This window comes from Lithobates pipiens, unplaced genomic scaffold (assembly GCF_037356315.1).
Source record: "Lithobates pipiens isolate NorthernLeopardFrog02 unplaced genomic scaffold, aLitPip1_a1.2 Scaffold_16, whole genome shotgun sequence".
NCBI classification, from domain to species: domain Eukaryota; kingdom Metazoa; phylum Chordata; class Amphibia; order Anura; family Ranidae; genus Lithobates; species Lithobates pipiens.
Genome location: NW_027507748.1, coordinates 112,832,802 through 112,854,913, shown reverse-complemented (window position 1 = coordinate 112,854,913; position 22,112 = coordinate 112,832,802). Strand labels below are relative to the sequence as shown.

General features: G+C 43.4%; 1 protein-coding gene across 1 annotated transcript in view; it reads right to left on the bottom strand.

Moving 5' to 3' along the window:
* Positions 1 to 16,554, bottom strand: part of CENPV (centromere protein V) — a 33,394-nt gene extending 16,840 nt beyond the window's left edge. Inside the window, exons 1-3 of the mRNA XM_077480283.1 lie at positions 16,092 to 16,554; positions 7,392 to 7,490; positions 3,800 to 3,869 (exon numbers count right to left, since the gene is read on the bottom strand). Of these exons, the coding sequence (XP_077336409.1) occupies positions 3,800 to 3,869; positions 7,392 to 7,490; positions 16,092 to 16,366 (444 nt within the window). The 5' untranslated portion in view covers positions 16,367 to 16,554. The remainder of the gene's footprint in view (positions 1 to 3,799; positions 3,870 to 7,391; positions 7,491 to 16,091) is intronic.
* Between the last annotated feature and the right edge of the window lie 5,558 nt (positions 16,555 to 22,112).

Sequence of the window (22,112 nt, the reverse complement as noted above, 5' to 3'; positions counted from 1 at the left end):
CAGCAATTTCCTTGGGGTGTCTACTTTCCAAAATGGGGTCATTTGGGGGGGGGGGGGGAGGTTATACTGCCCTGCCATTTTAACACCTCAAGAAATGAGATAGGCAGTCATAAATTAAAAGGTATGTAAATTCCAGAAAATGTACTCTAGTTTGTAGACACTATAACTTTTGCACAAACCAATAAATATACGCTTATTGACATTTTTTTTTACTAAAGACATGTGGCTGAATACATTTTGGCCTAAATGTATGACTAAAATTTAGTTTATTCGATTTTTCTTATAACAAAAAGTAGAAAATATCTTTTTTTTTTTTAATTTTCAGTCTTTATCCTTTTATATCGTAAAAAATAAATATCGCAGAGGCAATCAAATACCATCAAAAGAAAGCTCTATTTGTGGGAAGAAAAGGACACAAATTTCGTTTGGGTACAACATTGCATGATCGCGCAATTACCAGTTAAAGCAGTGCAGTGCTAAATTGTAAAAAGACCTCTGGTCCTTAGGCTGACAATTGGTCCGGGGCTGAAGTGGTTAAGGACTAGCCTCGTTTTGAGATTTTGGTGTTTACAAGTTCAAAACAGTTTTCTTTTGCTAGAAAATTACTTAGAAAAAAAACAATATATAATTTTGGGGGTTCTAACACCCTAGAGAATAAAATGGTGGTCATTGCAATACTTTTTTTCACACGGTATTTGCGCAGTGGTCTTACAAGTGCACTTTTTTTGGAAAAAAAAATCACTTTTTTGAATAAATAAATAAGACAACAGTAAAGTTAGCCCATTGTTTTAAAAAATTATGAAAGGTGATGTTACACCAAGTAAATTGATACCCAACATGTCACGCTTCAAAATTGCGCCCGCTCATGGAATGGCGTCAAACTTTTACCCTTAAAAATCTCCATAGGCGATGTTTAAAAAATTCTACAGGTTACATGTTTTGAGTTACAGAGGAGGTCTAGGGCTAGAATTGTTGTTCTCGCTCTAACAATTGCGGTGATACCTCACATGTGTGGTTTGACCAGCAGTTTCATATGTGGGCTCTACTCACATATGCATTCGCTTCTGAGCGCGAGCTCGTTGGGACAGATTGCTTTAAAAAAAAACTTTTTTTTTCTTATTTATTTTACTTGATTTCATTTATTTTTTCACTGTTTTTTGGGTTACTTTTATTCCTATTACAGGGAATGTAAACATCCCTTGTAACAGAAAAAAGCATAACAGGTCCTCTTAAATATGAGATCTGGGGTCAAAAAGTCCTCAGATCTCATATGCGGACTAAAATGCAATAATCATTTTTTTTTTTTAAATGGCCCTTTAAGACGTATGGACAGAAGTGACGTTTTGACGTTGCTTCCTCCCTGCTATAGTATGGAGACAGGTGGGGGCCATCTTTCCCTCACTCGTCTCCATACCCGGCCACGTAAAGGTCCCGATTGACAGCTCCGGTAAGCGGCGGAGGGTGCGGAAGAGGGGGTGGCGAATCCGCCACAGAGACCAACATTATCGTAAACACCACTGGCTCCTGAAGAGAAGGATATCTCGGTTGTGGCAGCAGCTGCTGCCATTACCGAGATGTCTATCTTCAAAGTGCTGATGTATATGTACAGGAGCCGGTCGGCTTACGCTTGCAGTACAATCTACCAGTGATTCATATCTCAAAGCAAATCAATGCAGCCATCAGTGTAACCTTCTTGACTAGCATGGACCTCTGTACCAGCGCAGAGCAATGCCCCTGCTTGACAATAGCGGTGTTGCCGCTCATCTAAATCTAGAAGTCCTGGCTGCCCATCTGGAAAGCAATTTAAGGTGGATTGCTTTTCAGAGGAGTTTGACAAGTGGTGAGGAGGTGATATGTTACCACCTCACAGACTGTTTTAACCCTATAAATGCCGCACCAGTTTAATTGTGGTGTAAAAATGTAAATATAATTTCTATTTACTATCACAACCAACCACCAAAGAACAACCCAAAATAAATTATCCTGCTCCTGATGATCACAGCGATACCATACCTGTATATTATTTGTTATTGTTTGTTTAGTACAGCCCGGAAACAATAGTGCACATTTTTTTTGTCCTACCTAAAACACACCGACACAAATTTTTTTTTTTTTTTTAATCCTGCCCAAAATATACCGATCCTGACCTTTGACCCTTACTTGACCCAAACACTAACCCTGGCACTGACCTACATCAAAGCTTGATCTAGTGATTCTCAACCAGGGTTCAGATAAGTTCCCACTGACACCATTGATCATTGATCTTTTTAGCTATCTGTAAGGCCCCTTTCACACTGAGGCACTTTGCAGGCGCTAGAGTGCTAAAAATAGCGCCTGCAAAGCGCCCTCAAACAGCCGCTGCTGTCTCTCCAGTGTGAAAGCCCGAGGGTTTTCACACTGGAGTGGTGCACTTTCAGGACGCTGAAAAATGTCCTGCAAGCCGCATCTTTGGAGCGCTGTAGGAGCGGTGTATATACCGCTCCTAAAGCACCCCTTCCCATTGAAAACAATGGGGCAATGCTCCAAACCCCGCCTGCAAAGCGCCCCTGCAGTGGCACTTCACGGGCGGTTTTAACCCTTTTTCGGCCACTAGCGGGGGTTAACACTGCCCCGTTAGCGGCCGAGAAGCATGCTAAATATAGCGCCGCTTTACTACCAGCACACCCACCGCCTCAGTGTCAAAGTAGCATTAGGAGGTAATTCTTCCCAATGTCCACAAGTATAAGGACCATTCCTCTCACTGACCATCACACTAATGTATCATGAGTTGTAGATATCTAATTTTTAGCAGGGGTTCCCCAAGACCAGAGAACTATTTCACGGGTTCCTCTGTGTTGAAAAGGTTGAGAAAGGCTGATCTAGATATTTGTCTTTATTTTATTTTTTATTATTTATTTTACATTTTTTTTTACAAACACTTTATTTATTTTTTCTTTCTGCAAGGAGCGAGAAAGATACATTGTATCTTTCTCCATTGACAGAAAAAAAAACACAGGGGCGGGCTTCACAGTGACTGATCACTGTGGTAGCCAATCAGAGTCTACCTCGGATATCAGGTGACCTGGAATCAGGAGATGCAAGTCCCGATTGTTAGTACGGTGCCAGGGCTCTCATGAGGCCCCGGTTCCTGTGCTGGGAGCGTGCTACACAAAGAAAGAAACATGTATGAGGCCTCACGTAAAAAATCCCAGTGCAGTGAGGCCCCATATATGTGTTACGTTGACATGAAGGGGTTAAACACAATTTTGTGAGACCTTGGTTTGCGAGTAATGCAGTATACGAGCGTTTCGCAAGACGAGCTATATGTTTTTTTAAATCCTGACTTGATTTGCAAGCTCAGTCCCACAAGACTCAAGCCGCTGGTATATGTATGTGGCCAGAGGTCCAGGGGGCACTGGAGTACTCAGAGACACTCCCAGCTGGGGGGGGGGGCGGACGTAACGTATGACAGAGCACCTGAAAGTGTCAAGAGTTCAAAAGTGTCTCCGAGAGTCACCAGCGCCCCCCCCCCCCCCCTCTCTGACCACATACAGTACTGCATACACCAGCAGTGGTTGTGTAACGAATCATGTGAGGATCCATTATTTATTATGGGGAAACTCGCTTTGATATACGAGTGCTTTGGATTACATGCATGCTTCTGGAATGAATTATGCTCGTATTACTGTAGTGAAATGTACCCTTGTTTATTGCAGCATCAACTCATAGGAGCCAATAATGTTTAATCATTCACACTGACAGGTGACTGGGGGTTATCACATGTATGGAAGTCCGTTTCAGGCAACGCATGAACACTCACCTTCAGTAACTTAAAACGTGATGCAGGTACGATGAAATGCCTGTTTTGCTTCTTTGCACATATGCTGCAACTGAAACAAAAAAATAATAAATGACCAAAAAAGAAAAAGAAAATCCAATTTTTTTACAAAATTCAAAGCTGTGTAAGATATTTCTATGTACTGTATCTGTAACTAGAAAACCTGCTAAGGGCCAAATATCCACCATCATACCTGTGTGATCAAACCTTGCCAAGCTTGACAGAATAATCCACTGCTGGTCAGTTGTACAAAGATCTAAGTTGGGGATGCATACTTAAAGCCCAACCCGGGGCAAATAAAAAAAAAGATCCCATGCAGTGGGCCTGTTCCTGAACTGCAAGGGTTAATGGCTTGTTTTATCTAAGAAAGAGGAGAAAATGTTTTACCCAATTCTCCGATCCCCCACAATACACGGATATACTGTCCCTCTGCGTCCTCACGTCCAGTGCAGACCTATGGACCTTGATCTGGTCTTGATGAGGTCAAGACTCCACAGTGGTGGATGCAAGGGAGAATTTTTTGTTTTGCCCGGAGTTGGGACTTAATTCAGTACAATTGTCAATACACAATCATATGTAAAGTGCAGCAGTTGGACGGTTGAAGAATTTTCTACTGGATCCAATCTGAATCACATTTTCATTTGTATGACCCCCATCTATGATAGTCGGTGAGTTTCTATTACTGGTATTATGAGGGTCAATCTTACAATCGCAAATCCGTTTTAATTACAACTGTTCTGAATTAATATTTTGTAAATCATATACTTACCAGATGATTTGTATTTATGTAATTACTATATAAAACAACTATTTAACCATATAAAAAAATCAATCTGCGATTGTATGACAAGCTAAAAATGTTTTTGTTTGTTTTGTATAGAGCGGGGAAAGATTGGAACCCCTACCTGGCTTTTACACTTGTAGTGCCCTCTAAAGAGTCTTATGTGGGGGATTGATACTCAGAGGGTGTTTGATAGGTGATGATGTGACCCACTACACCATGCTGCAACCGCATGCATTTTACGCAGTTGTGGTGTGGCCCCATTCAGGAGAATGGGTTATGTTTGGCTGGTAGTCCTGCCAAGTGTGATGGGGGATATATTTTGCTTCATTGTGATGCAAAGCATCGCAGCATGTGCACACCCCCATTTGTTGCCCTTGGCTCAACCGTGTGTTTTTACTTCTCCCAACTGCAAATTTAAACAAGGCCTTAAAGCGGAGCTCCATCCAAAAGGGGAAGCTCCGCTTGTTTACACCCCCCTTCACTTCCACATTTGACACTTTTTGGGGAGGAGGGGGAAGTGGGTACTTGGTTTTGATGCTTCCACTTCTGGGTCAGATCACCATGGCAATCTACGACGATGTCCAGGCCCTCCTCATTTACCCCACAGCCTTCTGGGACACACACAGGTCCTAGAAGACTCCAGGACCATTCAGGAAGTGCAGCGTGGCTCATACACGCATCAGAAGGCTTCACTGCCAGTATCTCTTACCTAATCGGCTCAGTGCCAACATCGCTGGATCCCTGGACAGGTAAGTGTCCTTATGTTAACAGTCAGCAACTACAGTATTTGTAGCTGCTGACTTTTAATTTTTTCGGGGGAGACCAGTGCTCCTCTTTAAGCCATACAAAGATCAAAAATGTGGCCAGTTTAGCAGGGACCAGCTGAATTTCAACCCATGTATGGCCACTGTGGTTGGACAGAAGTCTACCTGCCGATCAACTTCTGTTCTACCACATTGGAAAAATTTCTGCTCGATCAGTGCTGCAGACTGCAGTGCTGATCTGTGTATTCTGATGGCCTCCAGTGCTTGGCTGGGGGAATCATGTCAGTTTTTGTTGTTCAACCAACTGGTTGAATGAAGGGAAGGTCTCCTCTATGGCCAGCCTTGGGTAGTATCTTGCTTATGTTCATGTTTATGTTATGAGTTGAGATGCTTATTATGTACAATAATTCTGCATCTGGGCTTCTGCCCATAACTACACGTTTGATGATGACATTATCCCCTGAATGATTTATTCACTAGGCAGAGGTGGCTGCACAGGCATAGAAACATCTTCACCTTTAACCATTCTGAATGATTGATGGTCCCTTCTTGCCCTGCACCGTGTGAATGACTCCTTCAGGGGGAAATCTAAACATCAACAATGTGTAGGTAGAAGTGAAATTGTAGAATGACCTGGACCTTCAGTCATGCAGAATGAATAAAGGTCAAGGGAATTCTGCACCTGCTACCTACGCATTAGGGTTGATTTACTAAAGGCAAATAGACTGTAGGTTTTGAAAGTGCGGTTCACTCTGCAAAGGCATTTGATCTAGTAAATTAGGGGAAGCTCTGCTGACTTCCATTATGCAATCATGTGCTAACAAAAAATTATTTTTATTCCCTTTGCATGTGATTGGGTATTCTTTCGCAAAGTAAAGCGTCACCTCATTTACTAAGCTCTGGAGAAAATGCCCTTGCAAAGTGCAAAGACTATTTGCCTTTAGTAAATCAACCCCATTGTTTACATCTTATCCTGGCCCTGAGCTCCCTAACCAGCAGCAGCCCACATGGCCATGCCCAATTACACTGTATGCAAGTAAACATTCACACAAACATATACATGTGTACAGCAAATAAATATAGTCTAAGTTGGAGCAGTCATGCTGATGTGCAGTTATGTTGGAACAGAAAGGGGCCATCCCCAATCTGTTCCCACAAAGTTGGAAGCATGAAATTGTCCAAAATGTGTTGGTATTCTGACATCTTAAGAGTTCCCTTCACTGGAACTAAGGGGCCAAGCCCAAACCCTGAAGAACAACCCCACACCATAATCTCACCTCCGTCAAAAGATTTGGACCAGTGCACAAAGCAAGTCCATAAAGACATGGATGAGCGAGTTTGGGGTGGAGGAACTGCGATCTACCAATCACCTGTCTGCGATCTACAGGTTGCTGACCCCCGCCTTAGACACTCTAAACCTTGTGGACAGTCTTCCCAGAAGAGTTGAAGCTTTTATAGCTGCAAAGGGTGGGCCAAATCAATATTGAACCCTACGGACTAAAACTGGCATGCCATTAAAGTCTATGTGTGTGTGTGTAAAGGCAGACGTCCCAATATTTTTGGCAATATAGTGCATCTCTGGCCAGATCATCAATCCATATTATTATTCTACTATAATTCTTATATTTTGTCTCTAAAATTCTTTTCATTTCACTAAACTTCTCAAAGCAATATCAAATTTGGTTTAAAAACCAATAAATCAGCATTTAAAAACGATTAATATCCGTGATGTGCAATAATGAAATGTTGATTCTTGAAAAAAATATTCCAACAACTGTGGCTAATCTTTTCATTCCATTTCTATACTACTTATCAAGATTTATTAAAGCAATTCAGCTTCCATGCGGGATGTGAAATTGCAATTTGGAAACATGTTTTTGTAAGAGCCATAATAAGAAATTGCATCAATCGGCATTTAAATGGCAGGAAAGTGTGAAGGGAGATGAAGGCCGAGCCCAGGGATTTCATGTCACAGAAGAATGTATTTGGTGATACAATATTTGGTTGTCTCTCATTAATAACTTACTTGCAGTCAAAGACGTGAATGTCAGCTGATGCCCAAACTTCGAATCGCACGGCTCCACAGTGACATCCTCCGCTGTGCTTCACCAGGCCTTTGTACTCACTGTATACACACAGCACAAGAAACATTGATAGTCATTCTTTTCTATGGATTAGGTCCCAACCATTGTGAATCAGAAACCAAAGGTTCATAAAACACTTTTCTATTCTATTATACTTTGGGTCTCATTCAACATGTTACCTGAAACAAGAAATGTCTGTATTGCACCACAGCAACTTGTCAGTGTCAAAGCTTGCTTTCACACACTTGAAACTTTCCAGGGCGGGTCATTGATGTGAATACAAGAAGCTGTAAAAAGCAACCTGTAAGGACAGGATTATGGGAGCTGTCACTAACTTGTTTGTGAAAGTGCACGTTCCAGGGCCTATTATCCTCATCCTTAACCCATTACTTGATTATTCACTGACCTGAGACAAGAATGTGTGCACACTAGGGGGTACATATATATATATATATATATATATATATATATATATATATAAATAAAATAATTTTCAACTTGTAAATGTTATTGTTCGTAGAGAATAAAATTAATCAGGATAACAAGATGTCTTCTGCTGCTTACTGTGGCCGGGTGCAAGGTGCACCAAGATGGGCATGGTTGCATATACTATGTATAAATGACATGAATGGTGAGAGGAAAGGAAGGATTTTACAATGCTATGTCCCATATAGCATTGCAAAAATCCTTCCTTTCCTTTCGCCATTCATGTCATTTATTATGGCAGGCCAGCAATTGCCAATCAGAGGTGCATTTCAGTGGCCATAAGTGCCACCTATCTGTGCTCATCAGTGCTGCATATTAGTGCCCATCAGTGCCACCTAATCCTATCAGTGCAACCTAATATTATCAGTGCTGCTTAACCTCCCTGGCGGTGATCCCGCGTCTGGCTCGAGTTGGGATTTTACAATCATAAGCGGTAACCCCGAGCCAGACTCGGGATCCCATCGCGATTCGCTGGGTACAGGGAGAGGTTACTTACCTTGTCCCCTGGATCCAGCGATGTCCTCCGCGCTGTGTGAGCGAGCCGTCCTCCGCTCAATTCACACAGTGCCCGAGTGCCGCCGAGCTCCGTTCCCTGCGACGTTACGGTGCACGGGAGCGGAGACCGGCGCCAAATTCAAAAAAGTAAAAACACACAAAACACACACAGTACTGTAATCTTACAGATTACAGTACTGTATAAAAAAAATGACACACCCCCTTTGTCCCTAGTGGTCTGTGCAGTGCCCTGCATGCACTTTTATAATATAAATACTGTGTTTTGCCTGGAATTTGGAGAATGTCCATAGCAACCAAAAAGTGTCCCTTTATGTCAAAAGTGATTTTAGACCAACTAGAAAACAGCGATAATAAATTATAATCACTTTCAGAATTGAGCGATATCGATTTGTGGGGAAATTCGTCATCAAACACTAAATCTAATGACATCGACAATTCTGCAAATGAGCAAATTTCTGTGTTTTGGATTTGATTACATTAGTGAATAATTTTTATTATTATTTATTATATTATAAACTTTATCATACCCGGGATGTCTGCTAGACTCTGGTTTGGACAGATTTAAGAGAGTTATTCCTAAGAATTACAGGACTACAATATAAAATGCCAAATTTCCATGCAAAATAATTGTACCGCTTTCAGCACCTAAAACCAGAACTAATCATACCGGCAGGGAGGTTAATCAGTGCCAGAAGATATCATTAGTCTGTATTGTGCTTTGAAAACTGTCACATGACATTAAAAAAGTATCCTATCGGCGAGTACGTTAAAAAAAGTTTTGATACTTGTACTTGGTCTTAAAAAAGCGGTATCAGGAAAACTATTAATAAATTCTCTACACTTAGATGTTGGCGCCCTCTTCTGTTCTCTTGATATGTCTCTGGCTTCCATACTGTCTTAATCACAAACATGCAGATTGGGAAAGACAGAACTCCCAAATCGCATTTATGTTCAGAGTCAATGACTGAAAGAGTCAGTGGATCGGCATTGCACCCAGGGAACTGTTACTCAAGATACTAGAGTTCTAAGGACAAAGACGCATGCACGCTCTTAACTGTCCTAAAAGAATCCTATACAAGTTCCTATACTGTACATGAGATTGGAGCCCCACTTTATTATTACTTTCTACCAACCACAGCTCCTGAACCATTGTGCAGACTTGGCTGGCAGATTGTAGCAGCTTCCATCTGAGGCTTCTCACACTATTTACCTTTGCAACAGACTGCCTTGAATGATTGAAAAAATCCATAACTTGGACAAAAAGCCTTTTTTATTTTTTCCTGGAATTTTGCTTTGATGTCAAATTTTGGCAAAATAAGCTCAACCCCTCAGCTCTCAGTACCATATCAGAGAGCTGTACCTGCTATAGGAACGTATTCTACAAGGAATGATTGCAGCACAGAGATGACGGCGAGCCGCGGTGTGACCAGTGCGAGATGGCACAGATGGGGAGCGGGCTAACGGGATATATTTATCAGATGAATGAAGTTTGATTGAATTATTTCCTCTCTGCTGAACACAAATTCCTGCAACCAGACTCCAATTAAACCGATACCCTGTGAAATCAGACACTGGGTCCAAGTTTCTCTGTAACAATGGAGAGAGTCAACGTCAGGAACTGCCACTTACAGTCAATGTCCGTCCCGGCCAGGAGAACACAGTTATTATTGCCAGTGGCTGGCAATAATCACATTAAAAAATCTAGGCTTAGGCCAGCCATACACAAAGCAAACTTGTTTGCAGGAAAAAAATCAGCTTGATTCATCAGCACAGACAGTGTTGATGCGGGAATCCCTCCTGCCAAGCCATTGTCTTCTCACTTCCCCCGCCAGAGGACAGTGAATATTGCTATAGCAGCCACTGGCAATAATCGCAGGTAAATACCCAGCAGGCTGGTTGTACCCAATTCAACCGATCGATCAACTTGGAACTTGGTACCGTCAGCCTGCCCATACATGGTTCACATCTCGGCTGGTTCAGCAGGACATGGCCAAATTACGACCTGTGTATGGGCTGCCTTAGACCTGATTCAGATAAATAGACCTGATTCAGATAGGCAAATAGGCTGCTGCATCTGGACACAGTATTACTCTGTGCTATTGCCACATACAGTCAGGGCCGGACTATTTTGCTCCTAGGCAAGACCAGCTGTTTGCACCCCCCCAAAACAAATGTATACACTGCCCCCCTTCCTGCACATAATGCTCCCCCTTTAACCTTACACTCCCCTTACTGTATACACTGCCCCCCTTTAATGCTACACCCCCTTCTTCCCCTTTAATGCTACACCTCCTTTAACCTACACCTACTTCCTATACAAACTGCCCCCCCCCTTTAATCCTACATCCACCTTCCTGTACACACTGCCCCCCTTCCTGAACATAATGCTCCCCCTTTAACCTTACACTCCCCTTACTGTATACACTGCCCCCCTTTAACGCTGTGCCCCTTCCTGCACACACTGCCCCCCTTTAATGCTACACCCCCTTCCTCCCCTTTAATGCTACACCACCTTTAACCCTACATCTACTTCCTATACAAACTGCCTCTCCATCCTGTGCCTGAACTCTATCATCTCAGCTGGCAGCCCCTGCACAGTCCCCTGTAGAGGATATTTCCTCTCCTCCTCTGGTACACTCCTGCAGACCCACCACACAGACATCTCCACCCCAAGCGCCATGGTAGCTGGCGATGACAGGCGGTGATCAGGGTTTTGAGCTGACTTCAGCTGCAGTGAGCGGGCAATCACCATCATCCAGTGACTGACCTTGTTCGTTGTCGGGATCTCAGTTCACTTCAGCTGTGTGCAAGTGCACTGGTGTGTGCGGGGGAGGGACGGCGGCTCTAGAGGTGACATCCACTGAGGATAAAGAGGTGACAGGAGAGGAATATGGCACTGGCCATGGCTACGCCCTAGGTGGCAGTGCGCCATAGGCAGCTGCCTAGTTCACCTAGTGGTGCATACGGTACAAACCGGACAATTAGTTACAGCCACTTTGTATACAGTGAGAAACATCATCACTGGATGCAACCTGTCTTTGTCCAGGGCTGATCAGAGCCAGTAATTGCATATTAGGCACGGCTACAACAGTGATCTCCACTAGCTTCTGGGTCCTGTGTCGAGTGGCTGCCCTGCAGCATTGTGAACACAGGAATCTGCACACTTGGCACAGGGGCCATTTACAGAATGCATCGCATTTCCTTGTTGAAAGCAAGGCATTCTCTGATTGGATGAGGTAGACAGGATAGTAATCTGCACCTCATCCAATCAGAGAACTTTTTGCATTCATTGAGAAAATGCAAAGTGTTCCCTGAATGGCTCCAATGCTGAGCAAGCAACCTGCTGTGTTCACAATGCAACAGGGCAGCTGCTTGACATGAGACGCAGAAGCTATTAGAGTTTACTGTTGTAGCCGTGACTAATAAAGTAGTTTCCAGATCCCAGCTTGCTATGGGAGCACTAAGCAGCGGAGTGGAGCCAAGATCGTCAGTGGGGGACCTGAGAAGAGGAGGACTGAGGCAAAATTGCTTGTCAGAGAGGCAGAACGGGGATCTGCCAGTGCAAACAAAGCAGATACCCATTCTGACAGGGGAGTACAGAGAGATGTCTGTTCCTAGTGATCAGGAACAACAATCTTTCTGTACTCCCAGTCAGTCCCCTCCCCCCACAGTTAGAAACACCTCCCTAGGACACCCTTAACCCCTTCATCTTTTTATTTTTTATTTTTTTACCTCTTTTTGGGAGGAACATTTTTATAACAAATAAACAACACCGACAAAGATCAATGTCATGTCAGGTTCAGATGTTGGAAGCTGTGTACTAACAATTAGATCGTTGAACGATCTCCCTGATTTTTGTCTGATTTTTTTCATCACGTGTAGAAGGCTTTAGAAACTTGTTTGATCAAAAAAAAAATTCCATCTTGCGCCTTTGATTTTTCTCGTCACTGAAGTCTAAAACTAATGTCAATTTAATGCACTAATGATTAGGGGAAAAAAACCTCATAGAATATTATTTTCTAAGATTTATTTTTATTTTTTTCGTACCCATCAATGGCCAGCTTTACTGGAAACCACATCAAGAAGGGTTTTTATTACACACTACATACTAATACACATTGATGTGAACACTGCCTACATTTTCCCTGTTGCTGTACTCTCCTAAACAGCTTCTCATCACATTCATTGAGATGAACGGAATTCACATATCTCTTGATGTCACCCACACTTTCATTTCACCTGGAGGATTACAATCTACATGCAGTATAACAGCAGGCTCTTAGATGACATGCTGGGAAATTTTGTTGACCAAACACAAGAAATGTTATTGTTCACATTTGCTCTCTATTATTTACAAATAAAGATCTTGGCCACCCGATTCCACATATAAAATGTAAAGGACAATTCCTAATGTTTGAGACACAAGCTCATTCAAAGGTGTTTAATCCTCATTTATTTCAGTTTAAAAAATCCCAGGTCTTCCTTTATTATCCAACGGAAAATGTATTATTATTATTATTTTTTTATTATTCAAATTAATCAAATGAACATTTTGTCTCCCATTTCCTACATCTCTCTCCAGGTCCAGGAGGCCCCATCATCACATCATGGCTGCAAGTATATATAATATGTGTGTGTGTGTGTGTGTGTGTGTGTAACCTGAGTTATATGAGCAGATAGAGGGATACAGATACTATAGGCAGAGCTGTTCTAGGGGAAAAAAAATCTAAATAAATGATAAAAAAAATATATAAAATAGTTTTAAATAAATTAAATTCTATGTTTTAATATCTCTTCCTCCACTTCAACCTCTATACATTGTATTTCTCACCTTTTAGTATTTTTTTCCCATAAAAAAAAAATCATTATATACAGCATCCTCTTCTCAAATATAAGTTGATAGCAGATGATAATGGAACAGTGAGCTCTCACTTCACTATACATCACTTGATCCAAACACACACACACATAATAAAAGACTCTGACAATAAGCAGAATACAGTATAGCATAAGGTTCTGACAATGAATCCAATCAGATACCCAGTCCTGCAATCTAATGACAGGATCCTCACCTCTTCATCACTGAGATGACCCTGAATATACCTGTAATTAGGACATGGCGACCTGCAGGGACAAATCATTTACAGAAGAGGGCCAGTGTAGCTGCTGATTTCTTCTCCTCGTTGTAGAAATAATGTTTATTACATGGTGATGAGTGAAATATCTGCTAGGTTTTATAATCTATATATATTTACACCTCCAGGATTCCCCAGCTTTGTCTATAGAGACATCACGCTGCCATTTTGTGATGTGAAACAAATTGCACTGTGCTCCGTTATATAGGAACTCCTAAAAGACTGCCTGAAAATATATATATATATTTTTTTAGAAGCAAAACAGGAATATAATCTGATATAATCTAACACATTGGGGACAAAAGAAGTGATAAACCCCATAGAATTACTAATACGTGTTGTATGACTTCTGCATCTTCTGATCCTATAGATTATTTCTTGGATGGTTTTGATGATGGGCAGAGCTCTCGTAGCATAAATTAGATGCGATATTCACAGATCAATCTGCCTCTTCAGCTGCCAGCCCACTGCCATGCAATAACGATTTCTGGCCAAACAAAGACACCATGGAAGACCCTAAACAAAAAAGACTCTATAGTGCCTGGAATGATTTTTTACTCTCACTGTTTAAACATGAATGGTGCCAATTGTGCTAGAGGAGCAAGTACCATTCATTCATTGGTCATGGTGTAACTCATTTTACGTGTATTTTCCTTATTGCTCCCATAACCTGAGATAACCTATACAACTACTAATGAGATCAGTTACCATCTATTATATATGAGCCACCAAACCTCCAGCACAGAGGGAACGAAAAACACCCCTGCAACCCTGTGTATAGGCAATGGAACATGCATCTTTGCTCATGGTGTTCCTTCTACATTTATCTGCCTTTATTGCTCCCATAACCTATATCACTATTCAAGGAGATCAGTTGCCATCCATTATATCGGAGCCACCAAAACTCCAGGAACCTAAAAACAACAATTTAACACTGTTTCCAGGTAATGGAGCAAGTGCCATTGATCATGTTGTAACCCTCACATTTATGTGCCTTATTGTCCCAATAACCTATAGTACTATCAACTTGCTATGGAGATCAGTTAACATCTATTATATATAAGCCACCCATCATAGGGTACCCCTAAGAACACCCCTGCGTCCCTATAATGGAGCAAGGACTATTAGCCATGGCTTAACTCCATCTACATTTGTCTACAGTAACCTATAGTATTATTTATGGAAATCAGTGTCCATCTATATTATAGAAGAGCCACCAATCCCCTGCACAGAGGGGACCCAAGAACTGTATCCATGGTGCAAATGACACTGGCCATGGGGTAGCTCTTTCTATATGTATCTGTCCTTATTGCCTCCATAACCTATAGTCTTATCTATGGAGATAGATTGCCATATATTATATATGAGCCACCAAACCCTAGCATAGAGGGGACCAAACATTACCCCTGTGTCCAGACAATGGAGCAAACACCACTGGCATTGAGGGTAACTCTTTCTACATATATCTACCCTTATTGCCCCATAACCTTTTAAAACCTACAATGCTATTGATGAAGATCAGTTGCCATTTATCTATTCACCAAACCCCCAACATATAGGGACCCAAGAACCCCCCTGCATCCCTTTGTCCAGGTAATCAAGCAAGTGCCAATGGCCAAGGTAACTCCATCTACATTTATCTGCAATTATTGCTCCCATGATCTATAGTACTATGGATAGAGATCAGTTGGATTCTATCTATTATAGATAAGCCTCCAAACCCAAGCATAGTGGAACCCAAGGACTCCCCTACAGCCCTGTGTATAGGTAATGGAGCGAGTGCCATTGGCCAAGGGGTAATCCCACATACATCTCTCTGCCCTAATGACCCCCATAACCTGTAGTGCTGTTTATGGAGGTTAGATGATTCTATTATAGATGAACCACCAGACCTGAGCACAGGGGGACCCCAGAACCCCCCTGTCAGCCATATATCCAGGTAATGATGCAAGTGGCAGTGGCCAAGGGATAACTCCATCTACATTTTTCTGCCATTATTACTCCAATGTTTTATAGTACTGTGAATAGAGATCCGTTGGATTCTATTACAGATGAGTCTCCAAACTGAAGCATAGCGGAACCCATGAACCCCCTACAGCCCTGTGTCTGCGTAATAGAGCAAATACCATTGGCCAAGGGGTAATCCCATCTACATTTGTATGCCCTAATGACCAGCATAACCTACAGTACTATTCATGGAGGCTAGTTGGGTTCCTCTATTATAGATGAGCTCTGGACCTGAGCTCAGGGGACCCCAGAATCCCCCTACAGCCCTGTGTCCAGGTAATGGAGCAAGTGCCATTGGCCAAGGGGTAATCCCATCTCCATGTATCTGCCCTTTTTGCCCCCCACGTCCTATAGTACTATTGATGCAGATGAGTTGGATTCTATTATAGATGATCCATCAGACCTCAGTATTGTATATAGCATGGCCCCAGTAGGATGTTGGGTGTCTCTGTGGCCCCCAGTGGGAGGGCCCCATTGAAGAGCCCTCTATATACTCACTAGGAGTCGAGCAGAAGTTTGGCCGCCTCCTCGGGGCTGACACTGTGCTGTCGGATAAAGTTGATCCATCGTTCGGTCTGTGCGCCCATCTCCAGCACATCGTCCTCCTTCACCTCCTCCTCCTCCACCTGCCTCTTCATCGCCGCCTTCTTCGCTTTGCTCTTCTTGGGCTCCGGGGCCCTCGCCGCCGGTTTGGGCGCCTCCAGCTTCCCCGATGCCCTGGTGTGCCGCTCCGCGGGTGCCCGCTTCGCCGGGGATTTTTTCGCTTTCACCATCTTGGCTCCGGGTGGTTGTCCTTTTCTTCCCCCCGGGACAATAGGAAGCCTTGGCGGAGTGGTGACTCTTCGCTCCCGGTGTGTGTTCCCGGAGATCGGAGGCTGCCAGGGACGGATCGGGCACAGGACGGACGGGAAGACGCTTTTCGCTTTGTTTGGCTTCTTCTATCGCCTTCTCTCGCTTCACTGATCATCCAGCAGGGGGCGCTAGAGAGCGCGGAGCACGGAGCAAGGCTGGCATGAAGGCTGTGCATGGAGGGTGGAGGGCACCAGGTGTCTGTGGGAAGCAATTTACCTGGAATGGAGGATGGAGGTGCACCAGGTGTCTATGGGAGGTTATGTACCTGAAATGGAGGGTAAAGAAGGCACCAGGTTTCTATGGGGGGTTATGTACCTGGAATGCAGGGGCACCAGGCGCCTATGGGGAATTATGTACCTGGAATAGAGGGTAAAGGGGGTACTAGGTTCCTATGACGGTTATGTACCTGGAATACAGGGTGGAGGGGGCACCACGTGCCTATGGGGGTTATGTGCCTGAAATAGAGGGTGGAGGGGCACCAGGTGCCTATGGGGGTTATGTACCTGGAGTGGAGGGGCACCAGGTGTCTGTGGGAGGTTATGTACCTGAAATGGAGGGTAAAGGGGGCACCAGGTTTCTATGGGGGTTATGTACATGGAATAGAGGGGCACCAGGTGTCTATGGGGAGTTATGTACCTGGAATAGAGGGGGCACAAGGTGTCTATGGGGGGTTATGTACCTGGAATAGAGGGTAAAGAGGGTACTAGGTTCCTATGGGGGTTATGTACCTGGAATGGAGGGTGAAGGGGGCACCTGGTGTCTATGGGGGGTTATTTACCTGGAATAGATGGTAAAGAGGGTACTGGGTTCCTATGGGGGTTATGTACCTGGAATGGAGGGTGGAGGGGGCACCAGGTGTCTGTGGGGGGTTGTGTACCTGGAAGGTGGAGAGGCACCAGGTGTCGATGGGAGGTAATGTACCTGAAATGGAGGCTAAAGGGGGCACCAGGTGTCTATGGGGGGTTATGTACCTGGAATAGAGGGTAAAGGGGGTACTAGGTTCCTATGGGGGTTATGTACCTGGAATACAGAGGGGAGGGGGCACCAGGTGCCTATGGGAGTTATGTACCTGGAATAGAGGGTGGCGGGGGCATTAGGTGTCTATGGTGGGTTATATATCTGGGATGGGGGTTATGTACCTGGAACGGAGGGTGAAGGGGCACAAGGTTCCTATGGGGGGTTATGTACCTTGTATGGAGGGTGGAGGGACACTAGACGTCTGTGGGGGGTTATGTACCTGGAATGGAGGGGGCACCAGGTTTCTATGGGGGATTATGTACCTGGAATGGAGGGGGCACCAGGTGTCTGTAGGGGTTATGTACCTGGGATGGAGTGTGGCAGGTGTACTAGGTGTCTATGGGGGGGTTATGTACCTGGAATAGAGGGTGGAGGGGGTACCAGGTGTCTATGGGGGTTTATGTAAATGGAGTGGAGGGTGGCAGGGGTACTAGGTGTCTATGGGGGTTATGTACCTGGAATAGAGGGTGGAGGGGCACCAGATGTCTGTGGGGGGGGGGGTTATTTACCTGGAATGGAGGGTGGAGGGGCACCAGGTGTCTATGGGGGTTATGTACCTGGAATGGAGGGTGGTAGGAGTACTAGGTGCCTTTTGGGGGGGTCATATACCTGGAATAAAGGGTGAAGGGACACAAGATGCCTATGGGGCGGGGTTATGTACCCCCGGAATAGAGTTTGGAGGGGGCACTAGGTGCCTATGCTGGTTATGTACCTGAAAAAGAGGGTGGAAGGGGCACCAGGTGCCTATAGTGGGTTATGAACCTGGAAAAGATGGCGGAGGGGGCACCAGGTGCCTATGGGGGGGTTATGTGCCTGAGATGGAGTGTGCAAAAGGCACTAGCTGCTTATGGGGGGTTATGTACCAGAATGGAGGGTGGAAGGGGCACTAGGTGCCTATGATGGGTTATGTGGTTGGAAGGGGTACTAGGTGTCTTTGGGGTGTTATGTACCTGGAATAAAGGGTGGACAGGGCACTACGTGACTATGGCTTGTTATGTACCAAGAATGGAGGGTTGAAGGGGCACTAATTGCCTATGGTGGATTAATTAATTGCAATAGAGGGTAGAAGAGGCACTAGCTGTCTATGGTGGGGTTATGTGCATGGATGGTGCACTAGGTGCCTATGGTGTGTTATGTAGCAGTCATGTAGGATGGGAGGGGCACTAGGTGCTCATAATGGGTTATGTACCTGGAATGGAGGGTGTAAAAGACACTAGGTGGCTATGGGGGTTACGTAACTGTAGTGGAGAGTGGAAGGGGCACTGGGTGCCATTGATGGGATATCTAGCAGGAATGGAGGATGAAATGCGCACTAGATGCCTATGGTTGGGTATGTACCTGGAATGGGGGGTGGAAGGGCCACTAGATGCCTATGGATGGTCATATACCTGGAAAGAATAGCAGAAGGAGCACTAGGTGCAGTATGGAACTTTATTTCAACACAAGGGAAGATGCACCCTGTGCCAAAAGCAATGAAAATACAATTATTATATAGGAAAAAAGGACTTAGAATAGCTTCATTAGAAGAGTGAATCCCACGAGAAAATCGGCTTATCTCTATACCATCACAAAAGAACCATAGGGTTCCAGATGGAATTTTACAGTCATATATTTGGGTTCATGTACTTACTAGGTGTCAGACCCAGAACTGAGTCAGATGAAGAAATAATAAATCATGTTTATAGGGAAGAATGGATGACTTTTACTATATGTGCACATTGCAATACTTCTCTGTAGATATAGTGTATAGGGCGTGCTACATATATTCAAACAAACATTTGTACGAAAATTCTTGGTACTGTAATTTTTGTTTGCATTAACATTTGATTTTGGAATGAATGTCATTTCTCAAACAAAAACCACATACACTGTTGGAAATTAGTTTGATCGAAAAAAATATTCAATCCTGCTCCTTCAAATTTTCTCACCATTGTGATGGAAACAAATTGATCTGACCCCACTAACGATGAGAAAATCAAACGAATGATCTAAAAAAAAAATGAGAAAAAATCTATAAGTGTATAGCCAGCTTTAAAGTGAACTTGTTCTTTACTAAAAAAATAAATAAAAAAATGCTGTTCTTTAATTGTCCACCCCATGTAGCAGCTCTCCATTTCCTCTCAACAGCATAGTGAAGGAGCACTGTGAACGTTCCAAGTCAAAGGGCATTGGCACCCAGCACTGCATTGTGAGAAAACGGGGTCAGAGCCATATGCTCACCATACCTCAAAGTACTGATATTATTCATTTTACACCTGTGGGAAAACCGAGAGAGAATGGACGGTGACCATAATCCGTATGTATGGGTGTGTGTAAGTTAAAGCATTATTAAACCCAAAAGCAAACATTTATTATACTGCAGCTTACCAATTCTTAGATGTGATAGCTGCATTTGTTTTGTTATTTTTTTGTCTTTCCTTTATTTTCATTTGGTGATCTGGACAGTAAGTAAGAACAAGCTCTCCTGCAAATGTATCAGTTTAGAGTATGGAGACAAACCGTTTACCACTTGCAGTGATGCTCACAATTATCTGCTTTTATTTATTGATGTAAAACCATTTTCCCAAAAGAAAAAAAAAAACGGTTGTTGTAACTGCAGTGTTACCTGTAATTTGTCTTCAATTTGTTAGTGTATCTAAATCTGCTAGTCCATCTAACACTCCCCTCCCCTCAGATTAACAAAGCTGCTGTCTGCTGTGCCCCCTATCTTCCTTCATCCAGAGTGGGGACAGTCTAATAGAGGAGGTGTGTTACTGGCCAGATAACCGGGTGAAAATAGAAGGAAAAAAAAAGGCCTAAAAAAAGAAAATGAATGCAGAAGCAACATCTAAGGATTGGTAAACAGTAATATATTACATTTATGGTTTTGGGTTTAATACTACTTTAACAACTTGCTATTTGGCGCTGGATTGGAAGGGTGATATCAAGGGCCAGTGAATCCCTTGAATGTAAAAGTAATCCTAGTGGCTAAGAAGCTGCTGGATTACTTTTACAGGTGGCAGAAGGGGGTCACCAGATGTGACTGGCGGCACCTGATTTCTGACACAATGAGAGGAACTAATGTTGTTCCTCCCACTTTGTGATGTCAGAAACCGGAAGCGGCAAGGATTTCTTCACTTGCACTTTTGGCCTCATGTAAACAAGCCGTTATCAGCTAGAACTGCTTTGGAGAGCAGAGGAGAGATATGAGATCCAATAGACCCCAGATCTCTCTATAAAGAGGACCTGTCATGGCCCATGCTGTCACAATTGATGTTGTTCATCCCTTCTGATAGCAATAAAAAAATTTAAACTTTTTTTAAATTTTTTTTATATAAAATAATTAATAAAATAATAAATTTTTTTTTAAAGCACCTCCATTCCCTCAGGCTCGCTCACAAAGGCGCACGTATATGTAAACGGTGTTCGCACCACACATGTTCACATGTGAACGTTACAGGGAGAGCAATAATTCTAGCACCAGACCTCCTATGTAGCTCTAAACTAGTAACCTGAAAAGGATTAGTAAACATTGCCTATGGAGATTTTTAAGTACCGGAGTTTTGCGCCGTTCCGCGAATGTGCACAATTTTAAAGCGTGACATGCTAAGTATCTATTTATTCAACGTAACATCATCTTTTATATTTTACCATACAACTGGGTATTATATTGTGTTTTTATGCATTAAAATTCACTAGTGTATTTTTTCCAAATAAATTGCATTTAAAAACCGCTGCTCAAATACAGTGAGATAAAAAATTGCAACACCAACCATTCTAGAAAACACTTTTTGATCCTGCCAGAAATCCTGGGTCCTTGTAACCTCATCTGTGAGGCATTTGTAATCCAAATCAGGAGAGCAGACTAGGGTGACAATTCTGTTTATCCACAGATACAGTACAGAGTGTGATAATTGTCACACTAGCATATGAAGCAGAGCTGCAAATAAGGGGGTACCACTGGTCCTCCTGTGTTGGGCTTGGGCCCCATCAGTTCAATGGGGGAGCTCAGGAAGCTGGCAAGAAGAAAGGGGATCTTCTACAGGAAAGGGTGATCAATGTGTGCGGGGGGTGGGGGGGGGGGATGGGGTTCATACAGGAGCCCATCCCCCTTTATTCCCCCACTGCAGCAGCTGAAAGCCTGCTTCTCTTCCTTCAGCCTGCTTTCAGATGTTGCCAAGGGGTACTCGAGGGGAACTGCTTCCTCTGATTGTCCCTTCGCTGCACCGATCAACCCCTCCTCTCTAAAAGTCCTCCTTCCTTCTGCTGCCCAGGCACCCCTGCAGCACCACCAGCTTCCCTGGCAGAGCACAAGAGATCATTTCAGGATGAAAAGCAAAGTGGGGCCGATAAATATGTCAGTACCAATCACTCTCTGTGTTCATTCATAGCTGAAACATAGTAAACAGTGTATACTATGCTTCCGTTTGTGAATGAACAGGAAGCTCTTTACAGAGCTAATTCTGTTCATCCATTCTGTGCAGCTGAGGCTGCAGAAATAAAGATTTAGGACTGTGTTTAGACCCCTAAGATTTAACCAAAGCCCCCTGAAAAGGGCTGTTAAAAAAAAATATATATATACACAATAAAAAAAACAGCTTCAAACCAGCATTTAAAAACGCCCTTTTTGCAGCGTTTGCATGCTGCATTTTGCCACGTTTGCATCTAGGA